At 33.7% G+C, this 16,000-nt stretch overlaps 1 protein-coding gene across 12 annotated transcripts in view; it reads right to left on the bottom strand.

Annotated features, from left to right (window-relative positions):
* ERC1 (ELKS/RAB6-interacting/CAST family member 1) overlaps positions 1 to 16,000 on the bottom strand; it is a 327,147-nt gene that overhangs the window by 175,829 nt on the left and 135,318 nt on the right. For all 12 annotated transcript variants that reach the window (XM_074269366.1, XM_074269372.1, XM_074269370.1 and 9 more), the window contains one exon: positions 11,227 to 11,420. In XM_074269366.1, coding sequence (XP_074125467.1) covers positions 11,227 to 11,420 — 194 coding nt within the window. The remainder of the gene's footprint in view (positions 1 to 11,226; positions 11,421 to 16,000) is intronic.

The raw sequence follows: 16,000 nt of genomic DNA, 5'->3' as shown, positions 1-16,000 counted from the left end.
TCTCATGTCAAATAAGTGATTCCATATTTCTTCAGAGAAACCTTGAGAATATCCTTGTATTGCTTCTTCTGATCACCATTTCAGACCTTTCTTGTGTGAGTTCTCTGTAAAATACTCTTTTAGGCAAACATACATTTCTCATTCAAACAACATTATTGGCCCATTAGAGTTTAGCTTAAGAAAGGACCTCAGTGGGGCAGTTAGGTGGTACAGTGGATAGAGCACCAACCCTGAAGTCAGGAGGACCTGAGTTCAAATCTGGTCTCAGATACTTAACCCCAATTGTCTTAGCAAAAACGAAAGAAAGAAAGAGAGAGAGAGAGAGAGAGAGAGAGAGAGAGAGAGAGAGAGAGAGAGAGAGAGAGAGAGAGAGAGAGAGAGAGAGAGAGAAAGAGAGAGAGAGAGAGAGAAAGAGAGAGAGAGAAAGAGAGAGAGAGAGAGAAAGAGAGAGAGAGAAAGAGAGAAAGAGAGAAAGAGAGAAAGAAAGAAAGAAAGGATCTCAGTGCTCAGAACCACATCTTCGAAAGAAAGAAAGAAAGAAAGAAAGAAAGAAAGAAAGAAAGAAAGAAAGAAAGAAAGAAAGAAAGAAAGAAAGAAAGAAAGAAAGAAAGAAAGAAAGAAAGAAAGAAAGAAAGAAAGGATCTCAGTGCTCAGAACCTCATCTTCCCAGATGATCAGAATCTTAAGACAATTCAAATGGAAGCTTATACTTCTTCTCTCCCAAACTTTCCTTCAGTACCTGTCAAACACTAAGCTACGTCTGGCAATGTGTAGGGTAACCTTGTTATCTGGCTGCTGAAGAACCTGCATTTTCTTGGTGTTAATTGGTAGGCCAAAATTAGTATATGTAGCAGAGAACAGATCAATACTTTATTTTATCTCAGCTGTATTTCACCTTCCTTTTATGAGTTCTCTAGAGAACAGTCTTAGGCAAATATACATTTGACACTCAAAGATGGCTGGCCCACTAGAGTTGCACACTCTGCAGCATAGTCGGAATGCATTGCAGTAAAACTCAAGAAAGAACCCCAAACACTTGGTACCTTATTCCACCAATGATCTTCAAAAATCTTCCTAAAATAATAAGTGAAGTGGTTCAGTTTCCTGGGATGGCACTGGCAAACTGTCCAGATTTCACAGGTAGACAACAATGAGATCAACACAACAGGTCTGGAAAACTTCACTTTGGTGGGCAGTCTTTTCTCCTCTTTTCTCCCATATTTTTTTGGAAGGTCCCAAACACTGAGCCAGCTTTGGCAAAATGTACAAATAAACCTCCTCATCTATGTGGACATCTTTGGAAAGTATACTGCCAAGGTAAGCAAACTTATCCACAGCACTCAATAATTCTTCACTTAATGTAACAGATAACTCCATTTATAGATGGTATGGTACTTGCTAGTGGAGAACCCAAGTTTTCTTGGTGTTAACTGTTAGGCCAAAATTGGCAGAAGCAGCAGAGGATCAATACAAACTTTGTTGCATCTTGACCTCAGAAGCAGCACTAAGTGCACAAGAAAGAAACAAAAAAACAAAAAAAACACCTCCACCAACTCTTTCTCCACTTGAATAATGTGCTATCAGCTACCACAAAATGATTCATGATAGGATGCCATCAGTGTGTTAGTTGAACTTGTTGGTTTTGTCCTTGCTAAAGGCATCTGACAACATTGCTAAAAACATCAAGCTAAAAAGCACTCCAAAAAAATTTGTAAAACAAGGTTGTACAAGAATGAATATTGAAAATTATTATTGCATGTATTTTGAAAATAAAAGGCTATAATAAAAAAAATTTAAAAAAAAATAAAAAAAAAAGGAATTGCACATTTAACCAGATCAAATTGCTTGCTGTCTTAGGGAAGGAGAAAATAAAGAGGAGAGGAAGAAAAATTTGGAAATTTGGAACACAGAGAACAAAAATGCATTTTAAAAACTATCTTTACATGTTTTTTGAAAAACAATTATTTAAAAAAAATTTTTTTTAAATTAAAAGTGTTGGGAAAATAAAATAAAATAAAAAGCCCTCCACTGGTGAATGGGAAAGTACAAGAGCATCATCCATTATCCAGGACCCATGCAAGTATGTCATCAAGAAACTTTCTCAACCTTTTCCAAAGCCACATTGACTTCACACAAATGACTATGTTCCAGATGAAGGATAAACTGTTTAAGGAGGACTCTGGTAAGACTCTTGCTAGCAATGACAAAGAAAGAGACAGATTCTAAAGAAGGAATCCCCATAAGAATATATATGCCTTTAGAAAGCACACATTAACATTATCTATCTATCTGTTGTATATATGTATTTTTATTTATTTAAATTTTAAAATATAATTTTAGATAATTTTTAATCTGGTTTAAGCTGCACTTAGTAGTGTTGAGGTCTGTAAGTGAACTGGGAGCAACATATTTGACAGTTCTAGAGTAACTATTACTCTAAAGACATTTGAAATGTATGGATATCAGTATTTTTTTCAATGACCATTCTTGACAATATACTCTTTCCTTCTTCCATTCCTTATCCCTTACAATGTGTGAATTCTACAAAAAAAATTACAAAAAGGACATAAACTAATACTACTAATGCTGCAATTTTTGCTGCCACACTGAAATAGCTGCTTCTAAGACAAAGCAAAATCCATAAAGGAAAAGAAATTACAAATAGGAGAAGAAACATGTTTTGGGGTGATAGCAACTGAAAAACAAATCAGAAGAATCACCTTATAAACATGTACTGTACTTTCTCTTACTGATAAGAGTCTACTTAAGAAAAAGGGGGAAAAAATTTAATTTATTATGTATTTCCCACAGATTGATCATGTGATAATTCTCTAACAAACACACAAGACAGCTGCTAATTATTTAAAAATTCTTTCTTTATAAAATTTATAGTTTGGAAGATATTATGTCCTCTGCACTGATTTCTTAGATATGTTTCCTGGGAAAAATTGTATTATTCCACTTTCTTTTTAGAACTCAAGATAAATTTAGTACATGGAATATTAAACATACTTATTTTTAAAAGGACATACTGACCTTGAGGTGAGACTGAAGGGAGCAGCACATCCAGGAAGAAGCGAAAGAGAAAGTTGTAAAGAGTTAATTACTGTTCAGAAATAATACTAATGGAGAATACAAAACAAAACAAGAAGCACAGCATTAAAGAGAGAAAGAAGGACACCATGAGTTATACCAAACTATCAATAAGCATTTATTAAGCAATTATTATGTGCCAGATTTTCTAAAGTCAAAAAAAGTACTTTTTGATAAAATTATGCCATTTTACATCAATATGAATTTCTCCAGCAAGAATACTATCTGAATTCAACTACACCATGGGGTAAAGAAATTGGCTACTTTGCTTTCAGAAATAGTAATTAGATATGTGAAAATTGGACTGTATTTAATTTAAGGACAGAGCTAATAGACTATTCAAATAAAAGGTTATTCCTCTGATGCCTAGGACTAAGCTTTTATAAACCTTCCTCCTGAAAATGTTCCAAATTATATGAAACATGATTGAAAATAGCAATACCATATAGTTCCTGTTAAATTATAAATGATAGTAGAGAAAAAAAAAAATTTGTTTCTCTAAAAATTTCAAATGGGAATTTATTTTATCTGAATGTAGGAAGAATTTTTTTCATTTCTTCCCATAATGCTGACCTCAAAAGTTTTAAAGTATAGCTCATAAAATGAAATCTAAAAACAAAAAAATATATATTTTTAAATATATTCATACTTCTCTCTGTGTGGCACTCAAATTTCAAATCACAATGTAGCCAGTCTCCAACTTACTGAAAAGCATAAAGCTCTTAGGGCTCACTATTATCTATTAACACAAAAAAGGAAAAAGAAATAGAACTTTTTAAAAAAGAAAGGGGAAAGTGGTACTTTATTTACTAACATCAAGTACCACTTGGACTTTGTTTCTATATTCTTCGTTCAAGGCTATGATAACTTTTAAAGGGTATTTATCTCACCACCTCTTGATATGGAAGCAATGACTTCAAAAAAATTCCCAGAAATTCTAAGAAAAGATATGGCAATATTTCATAGACATATTAGTATCAAAAATGAGACAGGAAGATACAAGAATTATGGATCAATCACAAACTCCTCAAGTGACTATGAATGAAATCATAATCTTCATTTCCTTCAAACAGTTCAAGCAGAACAGAAATTACAATTCACAAATATAAAACTTTTGTTAATTCACTGAATAATTGGAAGGGAAAGTAGAAAAGGAAGAAAGAAGTAATAATTTCAAACATCACCTCAAATGGATCTTCAAAAAGTAAATACTATCTCAGATAAGTATTTAATAATTTATATTGCTGAAGATTTTCTGACAAGAAAAATGTATTTTATGATATGAATTTGACATGAATGGCACATGTTAAAGAATTCATTTCTTTTGTGCCAGAGAAAAATTAAAGTTTTTCATTCCTGACATATAATTTCTTTTATTCACAGTTAATCCGTCAATAAACATCTATTAAGTGCTCACTATGTGCCAGGCACTGTGCTAGACATTAAGAATATAAAAAAGCAAAAAGATAGCCTCTGCTCTCAAAGACTTCACAATCTAATAAGGAGGCAAGAAAACAAATAAGTAACAACAAGCAATAGGATATAATAATGTGGGAAGGCTCTAGAATTAAGAAAGTTGAGAAAGACTTCCTGTAAGTGAAGGTGAAATTTAAGCTGGAACTTGAAAGAAGCCAATTGGTCAACATGAAGATGAACATTGAAATGAAAAGAGAAAGCATTTCAGGAAAATGGGAAAAGGAGAAAAAACACTCAGAACTGAAATGAAATGGAAAGCTTGGGAGACTGACAGGATGGTAGTATTTTCAAAAATAATACGGAAATGGGGTTGGGATGCTAGGCAGAATGATAAAGAAGTCAATTTTTGATGTAATGAATTTAAGATGCCTACTGAACATTCCGTCTGAGATATCTGAAAAACAGTTGGAGGTGCAAGATTGTAAATCAACAAAGAAAATGGAGCAAAAAAGACAGATATAAGAAATATCAGCTTAGAGATGAATTCATCTCTAATTAAATTCACGGGAGCTGTTAAAATCACCAAATGAAGTAGTATAAAGGAAAAAGGGAAGAGGACACAGAACAGAACACTGAGGGACAACTATAGACATAATCTGGATGAGGATCCAGCAGAGGAGACAGAAGAATGGTCAGATACATTGAAGGACAAATAGGAGAAAATAATGTCCCCCAAACCTAGAGAGGATGTGATCGGCAGTGTCAAAGTCTGCAGAAAGGTCAAGGAAAACATTTAAAATGGGCCCTTACTATTATAAGAAATTCTTAGTCCTCCTGCATCTAGTCTCTACCCTCTCCAATCCTTCCTGCAAAAAGAACCAAAAGTTGATCTTTCCAGAGCATAGATGCGTGCTCACATCACTCCTCTGCTCAAAAAGATCCAGTACAAATTCCTCTGTTAGGCATTTAAAGACCTTCCCAGTCTAGCCTGGGTTTCCAGACTTACTGAACAATTCTTCTCCTTTGTGTGCCCTATGCTAGACAGCAGCCACATTGGCTTACTTCCCATATATGACATTCCTCTGACCATGCCTTAGAGCAAACAGGCTCTCATTCCTGGAACATACTCCTTCTTCCCCATTACTTCATTTAATCCCTAGTTTTCTTTAAGGCTAATAAACTCAAGTGGCAGCTCCTACTCAAGGTGGTTTACCCCAGTAGGTAGTGCTCTTTGTCCCTCAAACCTGGAAATTATTGTGTTTTTTACTTTGTCTATATTTCCCAATAACTTCTCTCTATACATTTTATTTCCCCTTCAGTAAAACGCAAGTTTTGGAAGGGAAGATACTATGCCATTTGTATCTGGCAAAATACCAAGAACATAGTAAAAGCTTAATAAATGTTTGTGGAATACTTTCTTTGTAACTCTACAATATTCTTGTGAGGGAGGATATAAGGGGTAAAGGGTAAGTGGTTATATCATAGAAGCAAGATTTTAATCTTGGTATTCTTGACTAAAGTCAATAAAAGCCAATATTTTATCTGGGAAAATCACTTAATCTTTCTGGATTTCAGTTTTCTCATTTGTAAAACAAGGTCTGGGCTGAGGTCAGTTTCAGGTCTAAATCTATGATCCTACAACACCATACTAACTTTAATTTAAAGAAATAATCTTGCTTTCTTTTAACTATAATGAAAGTATCAAAAACAGGCAAGGAAATTTATACCTATATGTAAAACTGAAAACAGATAAAGGCAGGAATTGTTAAGTTTTGAAGTTTTTGATATTCCCTAAGAAAATGTCTATTATGGAAAGTTATCCAACTAAGACAACACCTACTTCTCTCTCTAAAGATAGGTACATTGTAATGTGGATCAATTATCTGCAGACCTTTATATGGAAAAAAATGCTATAAATACAAATTAACCCAATGCTCAAAATTTTAACATTGTTCCTTTTCTTTTAATGCACTGTGAAAATGTTTTTATTTCTGAGAAGAATCTAAAGGTCTATGAGTAATTGTGAGCAACTCTCATAGAAACACCTGCCTTCTAGGAATTAAGTACATCAACTGAATGAACTTTTTGACACTGAAAAAATAATAGGAGGATAAAATTCTGGTTAGATGGAATAGCAAGTCAGAAAGATCACAAACAAAACAAAATTGTGCTTCAGGATAAACACAGACTGGTGAGCAAGTTACCAAAAAGAATTCAAAGAATACTCAAAAAAAGACTTTAAAAGTCAAATGAGAAAGATTGAGGAAAAACTTAAAAAAAAAAAAAAAAAGGATAAGAATAATCCAAGAAAAACAAGAAGATTATGAAAAAAAAAAGATCCATAGTTTTAAGGGAAAAATGACCCTTTGAAAATTAAAATTGAGCAAAAGGAAACCAGTGAAGTTATAAGGGATCAAAAAATAACATAACAAAAGAGAAGAATTCTAAAATAGAAGAGAAATTGAGACATCTCATAAGAAAACAACAGAGCCAGAGAACAGATCACAAAATTATGAAAATAATTGACCTTCCTGAAACTATGACCAAAAATCCCCCAAACAAACAAAAAAGCAAACCTTGATACAATAATACAAGAAATAAAGGAAGAAAACTGTACTAAAATGTCAGAAAAAAAGAGGAAAAATAGAAATAGAAAAAAAAAATCTATATATATAAATGTGGCTGCTTTGGGGGAAGTGGGGAGGAAGAAAATAGAAAAAAGAAGAAAGTAAAAAAGGCACAGCAGAGAACAAAAGGAAATCTAGAAGAAAGCAAAGAAAAGATGTATAATCCTGAATACAATGTGTTCTATTATTATATATGCTTTTTTGAGGTGAAAATTTATCATCATATATTTTGAATCTTTTCTTATGTTCTGCTGTGCAATAACAATTTTTTCTATTTGTCCTAAATTTTAAAAAATTTTTAAGAAAAAAAAAAAGTAACTGGAAAGAGTCTATAGCAGAGAACTGAAAAAGTACAACAAAATTAGAATGACCAAATAAGAGTAAATAGAAAGAATGAAGTTCACTGAAACTAGCAATATTTAAACCACAGTACGGTGTAGCACATAACTAAATTTGTCTAAAATCAGATAAGAATTACAAAAAAATAAAAATTTATTTAATGTAAGTGGTTCCTCTTTTATTCTATTTAAGCCAAATCCCAGCAAACACTAGCACAGTCAAGAACAACAGTAACAATTCAGAACAATAAAAGCCTTTATATGACAATGATTTCCCTAGAACATCCCAAAAAAACTCTCTTCACAATGAAGACCAACATGTGGTATTGGGATACAATTTATAGAAGATTAGCCTTTTGAGAAACAGCATGACTAAGAGGAAAAAAGATAGACACATCAAGAATGGAACCAGCAGATGAAAAAGAGGGGAAATTTAAAAAATAAATTGTGGGGAAATACACACCAACACAAAAGAAAAATTAAAATGGCAAAACAAAAAGCAATGATTTGAAAGGGGGGGGGGGGGGGAGGAACAACCACCACAACACATACTTTATAATAAGAGAATAAGCAAAAAAAAAAAAAAAATTGTGATCTTCTCAATAGTTCTTCCACTAGATAAGTATAAAGATTTAAACAGTCTTCATCAAAGATAAAGGAATTTTTTTAAGACTTGTGAGAAGCTAAATTAAATATCACTCTTTAGATCAAAAAGAAAAACATCAAGTCACAAAAAAATGCCACATTCATACATACAATACAATGTTTTTTAATGTAGTATCAAGGTACCAGATCCAGGCAGAAAAGGTTTGAAAGCTAGCTACAACTAAATCCAGCCAGAAACACATGGTTTTAGTGGAATGGAAAGAATATAATTCTAAGATTAAGGAGACCCTGAATTGTTAAATCTTGTTCTACCAATGACTAATTAGACAGATCATCTCTACTTCCATAGTGCCAAAAGGAGATAATCTATAAAGTTTCCTGAACTTTTAAATTTCTATAAATCTGTTTCCATCTAAAATCATTATACATAAGAAATTATATGGGTGTGGAATAGAAAAATATAAATTTTCAAATGGTTAAAAATTTTTGGATTATATATTATTTAAAAAATATCAGCAAATGCCTGAAAGAGCAAAAGGGACAATGTTTTCAATAGTCTTTCGAGTTAAATTCTGAGTAAAGAATGGGAAATTTATAGTTTTTCCTCAATTGGGTGAATTATAATGACTAATAAAAAATAGCCACTGGACCTAATTCTAGATAGCAAACTAAGATTTACTCCTTTTAAAAACTACACCTATACCTCAAAGCAAGCACTACTGAATTTATTTTCTCCTTTTTATAAATAAAGAGATGATACTTTCAAGCACTGTTGTATTATTTTTTTAATAGCAATGTGAGGCTTTCTAAACATAATCCTCACTACCATATGGTAAAATGGGCAATATAATAAATCCAAGTGCTTTTTCATAAAAATTTACTAAGTAAATATTTGGCAATAATTCTAAATATGAAAATGATACACACAAATAAATGACAAGACAAAAATCAAAGAAAACAAGAGTAGTATCTAACCTTGGTCATTTCAGGTAATGATGGCTTTGAAAACACAATGTGATGAGCTAAATACACCAAAATTGGAGGCATTTAATACAGAAGGAAGTTACATATTAAACAGTCATTACAATAATGAAAAATGTTGTTATGGGATATACGTTGGGGGGGGGAGGAGAGGTTTGGTTTATCTAAAATTAATATATTAATAATATAATAATAGTATAATAATAGAATATAACATTAAAAAAATTAGGAAACTTAAGCCTCAAAATTTTCTAAGAAAGGATGAGGGGAAGGAATAAGACATGGGAAAAGGAGGAAGGAGAAGGGGGAAGGGAGAATGAGGAAAGGAAAGGGAAATGAAAAGGGAAGGAAATTACCTAACAATTATAGGATGGTTTCCATAGCTTTCAATGTAATGAAAATGAACACCTCCCAAAAATTGAACAATACATACTAGTGTTTGTAAATCCTTGTCAATATTTCAAGATATTAAAAAAATAGTTTTTGGCACCGATTAACTTCTTCATTTAAACGGGATCCAGTGGAAGATGTTGAAGAGGTTAACGTAATTGGTATTAAATGCTTATAGATACATATCTCTATGTAAAAGTGATGAAAGCAATAAGAAAGGAAAGAAGTAGGAAGATTCATTGTGTTCAAATACTCTGAGACCAAAAAAATTAACTAGAGAACTTTAAGTAGGCCTATGAAACAAAGTTCATAAAGGAAACTTTAGATTTATGGTCAAAGGCCCACAAAATCTTAACAAAATCTTTCTAAATTTTCTTAACTATCAATTGTGATATAACTGTTCACACACCTATCATTTTGAAAATCCCAAGAATTAAAAATACACTGGAAACATAGCTAATTTAATAAGGTTAATTCCAACAGGGAATATTTCTAATACTGTAATTTCTATTAATTATAGAAACCAATAGTAATATCATTGACTAAGCCTTAAATTCTTGAATTAATGACCACCTTTTACTGTACTATATAATATGATTACCCTATTACTTTGCTCACCAATATGGCAACCTCTAATAAACTACAGGCAATGATCACATCAACCTGAATGCCAAGATTTTAATAAAGCAAGATCAAGAACTAATGTAATTCACACCTGTTGGAATGGCTAAGATGACAGGAAAAGATAATGACAAATGTTGGAGGGGATGCGGGAACATCGGAACACTGATGCATTGTTGGAGGAATTGTAAATGGATCCAGCCATTCTGGAGAGCAATTTGGAACTATGCTCAAAAAGTTATCAAACTGTGCATACCCTTTGACCCAGTGTTACTACTGGATTTGTATCCCAACGAGATCTTAAAGAAGGGAAAAGGACTCACATGTGCCAAAATGTTTGTGGCAACCCTTTTTATAGTGGCTAGAAAATGGAAAATGAATGGATGCCCATCAATTGGAGAATGGTTAGGTAAATTGTGATACATGAACGTTATGGAATATTATTGTTCTATAAGAAATGAACAGCAGGATGAATACAGAAAGGCTTGGAGAGACTTACATGAACTGACATGAGCAGAACCAGGAGATCATTGTACACTTCAACAACAATACTGTATGAGGATGTATTCTGATGGAAGTGGATATCTTCAACAAAGAGAAGATCTAACTCAGATCCAATTGATCAATGATGGACAGAATCAGCTACAACCAGAGAAGGAACACTAGGAAATGAGTGTAAACTGTTTGCATTTTTGTTTTTCTTCCCAGATTATTTTTATATTCTGAATCCGTTTGTTCTTGTGCAACAAGAGAACTGTATGGATGTGTACACATATATTGTATTTAAGATATACTTTAACATGTTTAACATGTATGAGACTACCTGCCATCTAGGGGAGGGGCTGGGCTGGAGGGAGGGAAGGGAAAAGTTCGTACAGTGAGTGTAAGTGTAAGTGTGTGTAACTGTAAAGGAGTGTAAGGGACAATGTTGAAAAATTACCCATGCATATGTTCTGTCAATAAAAAGTTATAATAATAAAAGCATAAATAATATAATAATATAATAAAGAAAGAAAGAAAAAAAAAGAACTAATGTAGTTAAAGCTAAAACCAGTTACACAAATTATACTCCCATCCAAACCCCTAAACCCAAAAGTTACAAATCTTTAACCATTCTGACTTCATCAGGTAACTTCCAACTTATCCATCCTTACCTCTCCAGCTCAGCTATCTTCTTATCTTTATCATTCTTCTCATTTTCCATCTCCTTGAGGATTTCCAGGAGACGATCTACCTCTGCCTGGGCCTTACTGGATTCATCCCTATGCTGTGTAATCTCTCTCTCTAACTGCTGGAGTCGATCATTCATCTCAGGACTGCCTCTGGCTTCTAGAGTTGCTTCATGTGCCTACAAAATAAAGTAGTAAAATCCATTAGAAACACATACCCCCCCACACAACCCCAATCAAAAAATGTCATATTTATTAAGGACCTGCTATGTACCCAGTATTGTCAATATAAAGGAAAAATGAGATAGTCCTGCCCTCAAGAAATTTATGTTGAGGGAAAGAGAGAGAGAAGATAGGAAGTAAAGTAGGAGGGAGATGAGAAAGGGAGGGTGATAGAAAATGAAAGAAGGGAGATATGGAGGGAAGGAATTATTAAAAAATAATCCTTATTTTATGAGAAGTAGTAACAAATACCAAATTAAAACGACCTACTGGCATTAAAAGCCTTTTATAACCTAACTTCACCCTGCTCCTCTCCACTGCTCCAGCCTTTTTTACACTTTATTTCTCATCATGGTGCTTGGTTGTTGTAAGGACATTACTATGTTTGGGTCAACCAATACATGCTCAGAAAGCTCTACAACAGATCAGGCACAAACAGTCTGTATAAACATATGAAGTGGAAATGCCTCTCAATTTGTGCATCTCACATTTCTTTTGAGCTTCTACAATTCTGCTTTGCTCATAGACTATAGAGCCTTCTTTGATGTGGGCAGACCATGATGGACAGTCCAATGCCAGTACCTCCCAGGTCTCACAATTGATTCTAAAGTTTTTCAGAAAGACTGAAAGAATCCTTGTATTACTTCTTTTGACCACCATGTAAGCACCTTCCTTGTATGAGTTCCCTAAAAAAAAAAAAAAAAAAATAGTCTTTTGGGCAAAAAGTACATTTACATTCAAACAACCCAATACAGTTGCATTCTTTGTATAATTCAATACCAACTCTCTGAAGTTGAAAGGTTTGGCAGTTCAGCTCAATAAAGCATGTCAGTATCAGGCACCTTATCCTGCCAGGTGATCTTCAAAATCTTCCTAAGACAATTCAAAGGGAAGCAATTCAGTTTCCTGGCATGGCACTGATTGCCATTCAAGATTCTCAGGCATGCAACAATGAAGTCAGCACAACAGCTCTGTACAGCTTCAGTTTGGTAGGTAGTCTAATATCTCTTCTCTTCCATACCTCCTTCATACTTTTTCCCAAACTGAGCCAGCGTTGGCAATGCACAAATAAACCTCATTATCTATATGGAAAATATACTGCCAAAGTAAGTAACTTATCCACAGCATTCAACAGTTCTCCACTTATAACTGACGATTCCATAAATAGATGGTGGGGTGCTTGTGGGTGGAGAACCTGAGTTTTCTTGGTGTTAGCTGTTAGGCCAAAATTGGCAGGAGCAGTAGACATCAATTCAAACTTTGTGGCCTTTTGGCCTCAGAAGCTGCACTGAGTGCATAATCATCTGCAGACAGAAAGTCATGCACCAACTTTCCCTCCACTTTGGTCTTGCCTCATATCCTTTTTAAATTAAATAATTTACATTAATGTGAGGTAGCTGACTTGATGCCATTTTCACTGTGCTAAAAAGCAAGGAAAAAAACACACATCCCTGTTTCACTCCATTAGTCTCTAGGAAAATATAAGAGCATTGCTCATTATCCAGAAGCTATGCAAACATATTGTCATGAAATTGCCATTATTTTTCACAAGTTCTCACAACTATATCAAAGGCTTTGATCAAATCAATGAAAGTTGGGGCAATCTTCATTCTTCCTGGAATTGTAAACACCATACTGACTGATCCTTGGCCCATTCTGTAGCCTGTTAAGGACTCTGACAAGAATCTTGCCAGCTCTGACTAAAAAAGAGAACCTATTTCCTTTTCCTTTATAGAGATGGACAATGGAGGAATCCTTGAACTCCTGAGGGAGGTTCCTCCTCTTGTCATATAGCATATATCGGCAGTGTACTGTCTTGTCTTGTACATCTCAGTTGGAAACAGAATCAGCATCAGGTACTTGCAATCCAAATCTCTTCTTCAGTTGGAAGTTCGGCAATAAAGGTATTGTCTTCTACTTGAGAGATACTTTCAATGATTTCAGCATTGATTGATGATCATCTGCTGAGAATGCTATAAAAGTGTTAATACATCTTTCTAGGATGATGTCCTTATCATTAATCAATATGGCTCCATTTTGAGATGTGACTATAGGGCTTCAGCCCATATATATCCTTCAGGGCATCAAAAAAAAAACAAAAAAAAAAAACAAAAAAAAAAAAAAACATGGATTTTTCCTATCAACCTGAAACTGAATTTCATCTGCCTTCTTACTGAGTCAAGAACCCTACATCTCTCTAAGTTTTCCTTGCACTTTACTTCTAAAGGAGTTAAATGTTGTCTTCTTAGAGATAGATGAACTATTCTGTTGTAGAATTCTTGCTTTTCATTTAGCAAGTTCTGAATTTCCCCATCATCTTCCTAAAACCAATTTTGATGTTTGTGAGTATTCTAGCCCAGAACAGTAAATGCAATGTTGTACACCAAATTTCTGAAAGCTGCCTACTCCTTTTCTACTCCACTATTACCAATAACATGTTAGTGCAGCTTTCCTTTTTTTTTTTTAAAAAAATTAATTTTATAATTATAACTTTTTTGACGGTACATATGCATAGGTAATTTTTTACAACATTATCCCTTGCACTGCCTTCTGTTCCGAATTTTCCCCTCCTTCCCTCCACCCCCCCCCATACATATTAAAGTTATAGTATATCCTAGATACAATATATGTGTGCAGAACCGAATTTTTGTTGTTGTTGTTGCTAAGGAAGAAATGGATTCAGAAGGTAAAAATAACCTGGGAAGAAAAACAAAAATGCAAACAGTTTACACTCATTTCCTAGTGTTCCTTCTCAGGTTGTAGCTGATTCTGTCCATCATTGATCAAGTGGATCTGAGTTAGATCTTCTCTTTGTTGAAGATATCCACATCCATCAGATTACATCCTCATACAGTATTGTTGTTGAAATGTATGATGATCTCCTGGTTCTGCTCATTTCACTGAGCATCAGTTGATGTAAGTCTCTCTAAGCCTCTCTGTATTCATTCTGTGCAGCTTTCCTTTCAAGTTAGCAATGAACTGCTCATACTCAGAGAAACATTCTACTCTGTTGACATTGTCTTCTGGGAGTTGTCTTGCCTTGGGGCCACTATTTTTGTTGAAAGCAAAAGTTTAACTTGAAGAAAATAAGCCTATCAGTCCAGTACTTTATGCCACACATCTCCTTCATCACTTTTGTATCCTATGCCTCTTCCTACCAATGTACTCTTCCATAGAATAACGTTATTGAATTTTCTGGCTGTTCCATGAAGAAGACATTCCAAATACTGTCTTTAGGTATTCCCTGTCAGTCTCTCACACCTGGAATTCTCTCCCTTCTTTGTTCCTACCACTTACCTCCTTGACTTCCCTTAAATACCAACTAAAGTCCTACTTTCTACAAAAGCCTTCCCCAACAATTCCAGGTGCCTTTCCTCTATTAATTATTTCCTATCTATCTTATGTATAGTTTGCTTTGCATGCATTTATTTGCATGTTTCTCCCTTATTACACTGTAAGCTCTTGAAGGCAGGATTGTTTTCTATCTCTTTTTGTAATTCTAGCACTCAGAACAGTTCCTGGCACACAGTATTTAATAAATGTTTATTGATTGAGCTGAGTCAGGCATCACTAAATAAATCCCTAAGGAATGAAGTTTGGTGAGTAGTTTCTATCTATTCAAAAGTAACCTTACGATACATAACTTGCTCATTTGTTTTAGGTTTGAAATTTGCTCCCCCATCATTTCACAAATACAGTCTTAATACCAATGATTCTTCCAGATAACCTAAGTATTTGAGAAAGAGTTAAAGCAGAAATCAGAAAATTTCCATTTTTATTCCTGGCTTTACCATTTCATAACCATATTAATTTCCTTGTTTTATACACAAAATGGAGATATGTAGACTAAACAAAATAGTTAAGTAGATTCCAAACTAGTTGAACGGCTAACTCAAAAAGGAATCATTAAGAAGTTGATGTCAAATTAGAAGTTCTTTATATTATTACATTAAGGATTTGTGAATTGTTCTCTGCTGTTTAACTGAGCATTTATAAGATGATTGGCAAATCTACAGAATATTAAGTTGTTAGAATACATAATACCTTGGAAGAGTTAAGACTCTAAAAGAACCTAAGCTGTCAATCTAATAAGATGAAGTGAATGCAAAAGACTTCAAAATTATTAAGATGGATAAACTATGGTTATACAAAAGTTCATTTGGAAAAGATCTGGCAACTTCAGTAGACTTCAAATTCAATAATGTAATATTGTGGAGTCAACTTGTGTAATGCAGTGGCCAAAGAAAGGACTAAATAAATAATAGCCTTGTTACAGCCTACTTTGGCTAGCTCAAAACTAAGAAATATGATCAATTGTGGATAACACATTTTAGAAAGATTTCTGACAAAACAAAGAAATGGAAGAACTAATGCATAGTGACCAAAATGATGAAGTACTTTAAGATAATTAGATGCAGATTAAAGGAACTGGAAGGGAGAGGGAATGTTTAACAGTAAGAAAATTTAGAAATTTAGGCAAGGCATAACAGCTATTATTGGAACAGTGGCCTAAAGAACAAAATTAAGAATAATGGGT

Source organism: Sminthopsis crassicaudata, chromosome 5 (assembly GCF_048593235.1).
Source record: "Sminthopsis crassicaudata isolate SCR6 chromosome 5, ASM4859323v1, whole genome shotgun sequence".
Taxonomy (NCBI): domain Eukaryota; kingdom Metazoa; phylum Chordata; class Mammalia; order Dasyuromorphia; family Dasyuridae; genus Sminthopsis; species Sminthopsis crassicaudata.
Note: the sequence above shows the minus strand (reverse complement) of the source record. Positions and strands in the feature narration are given on the sequence as shown.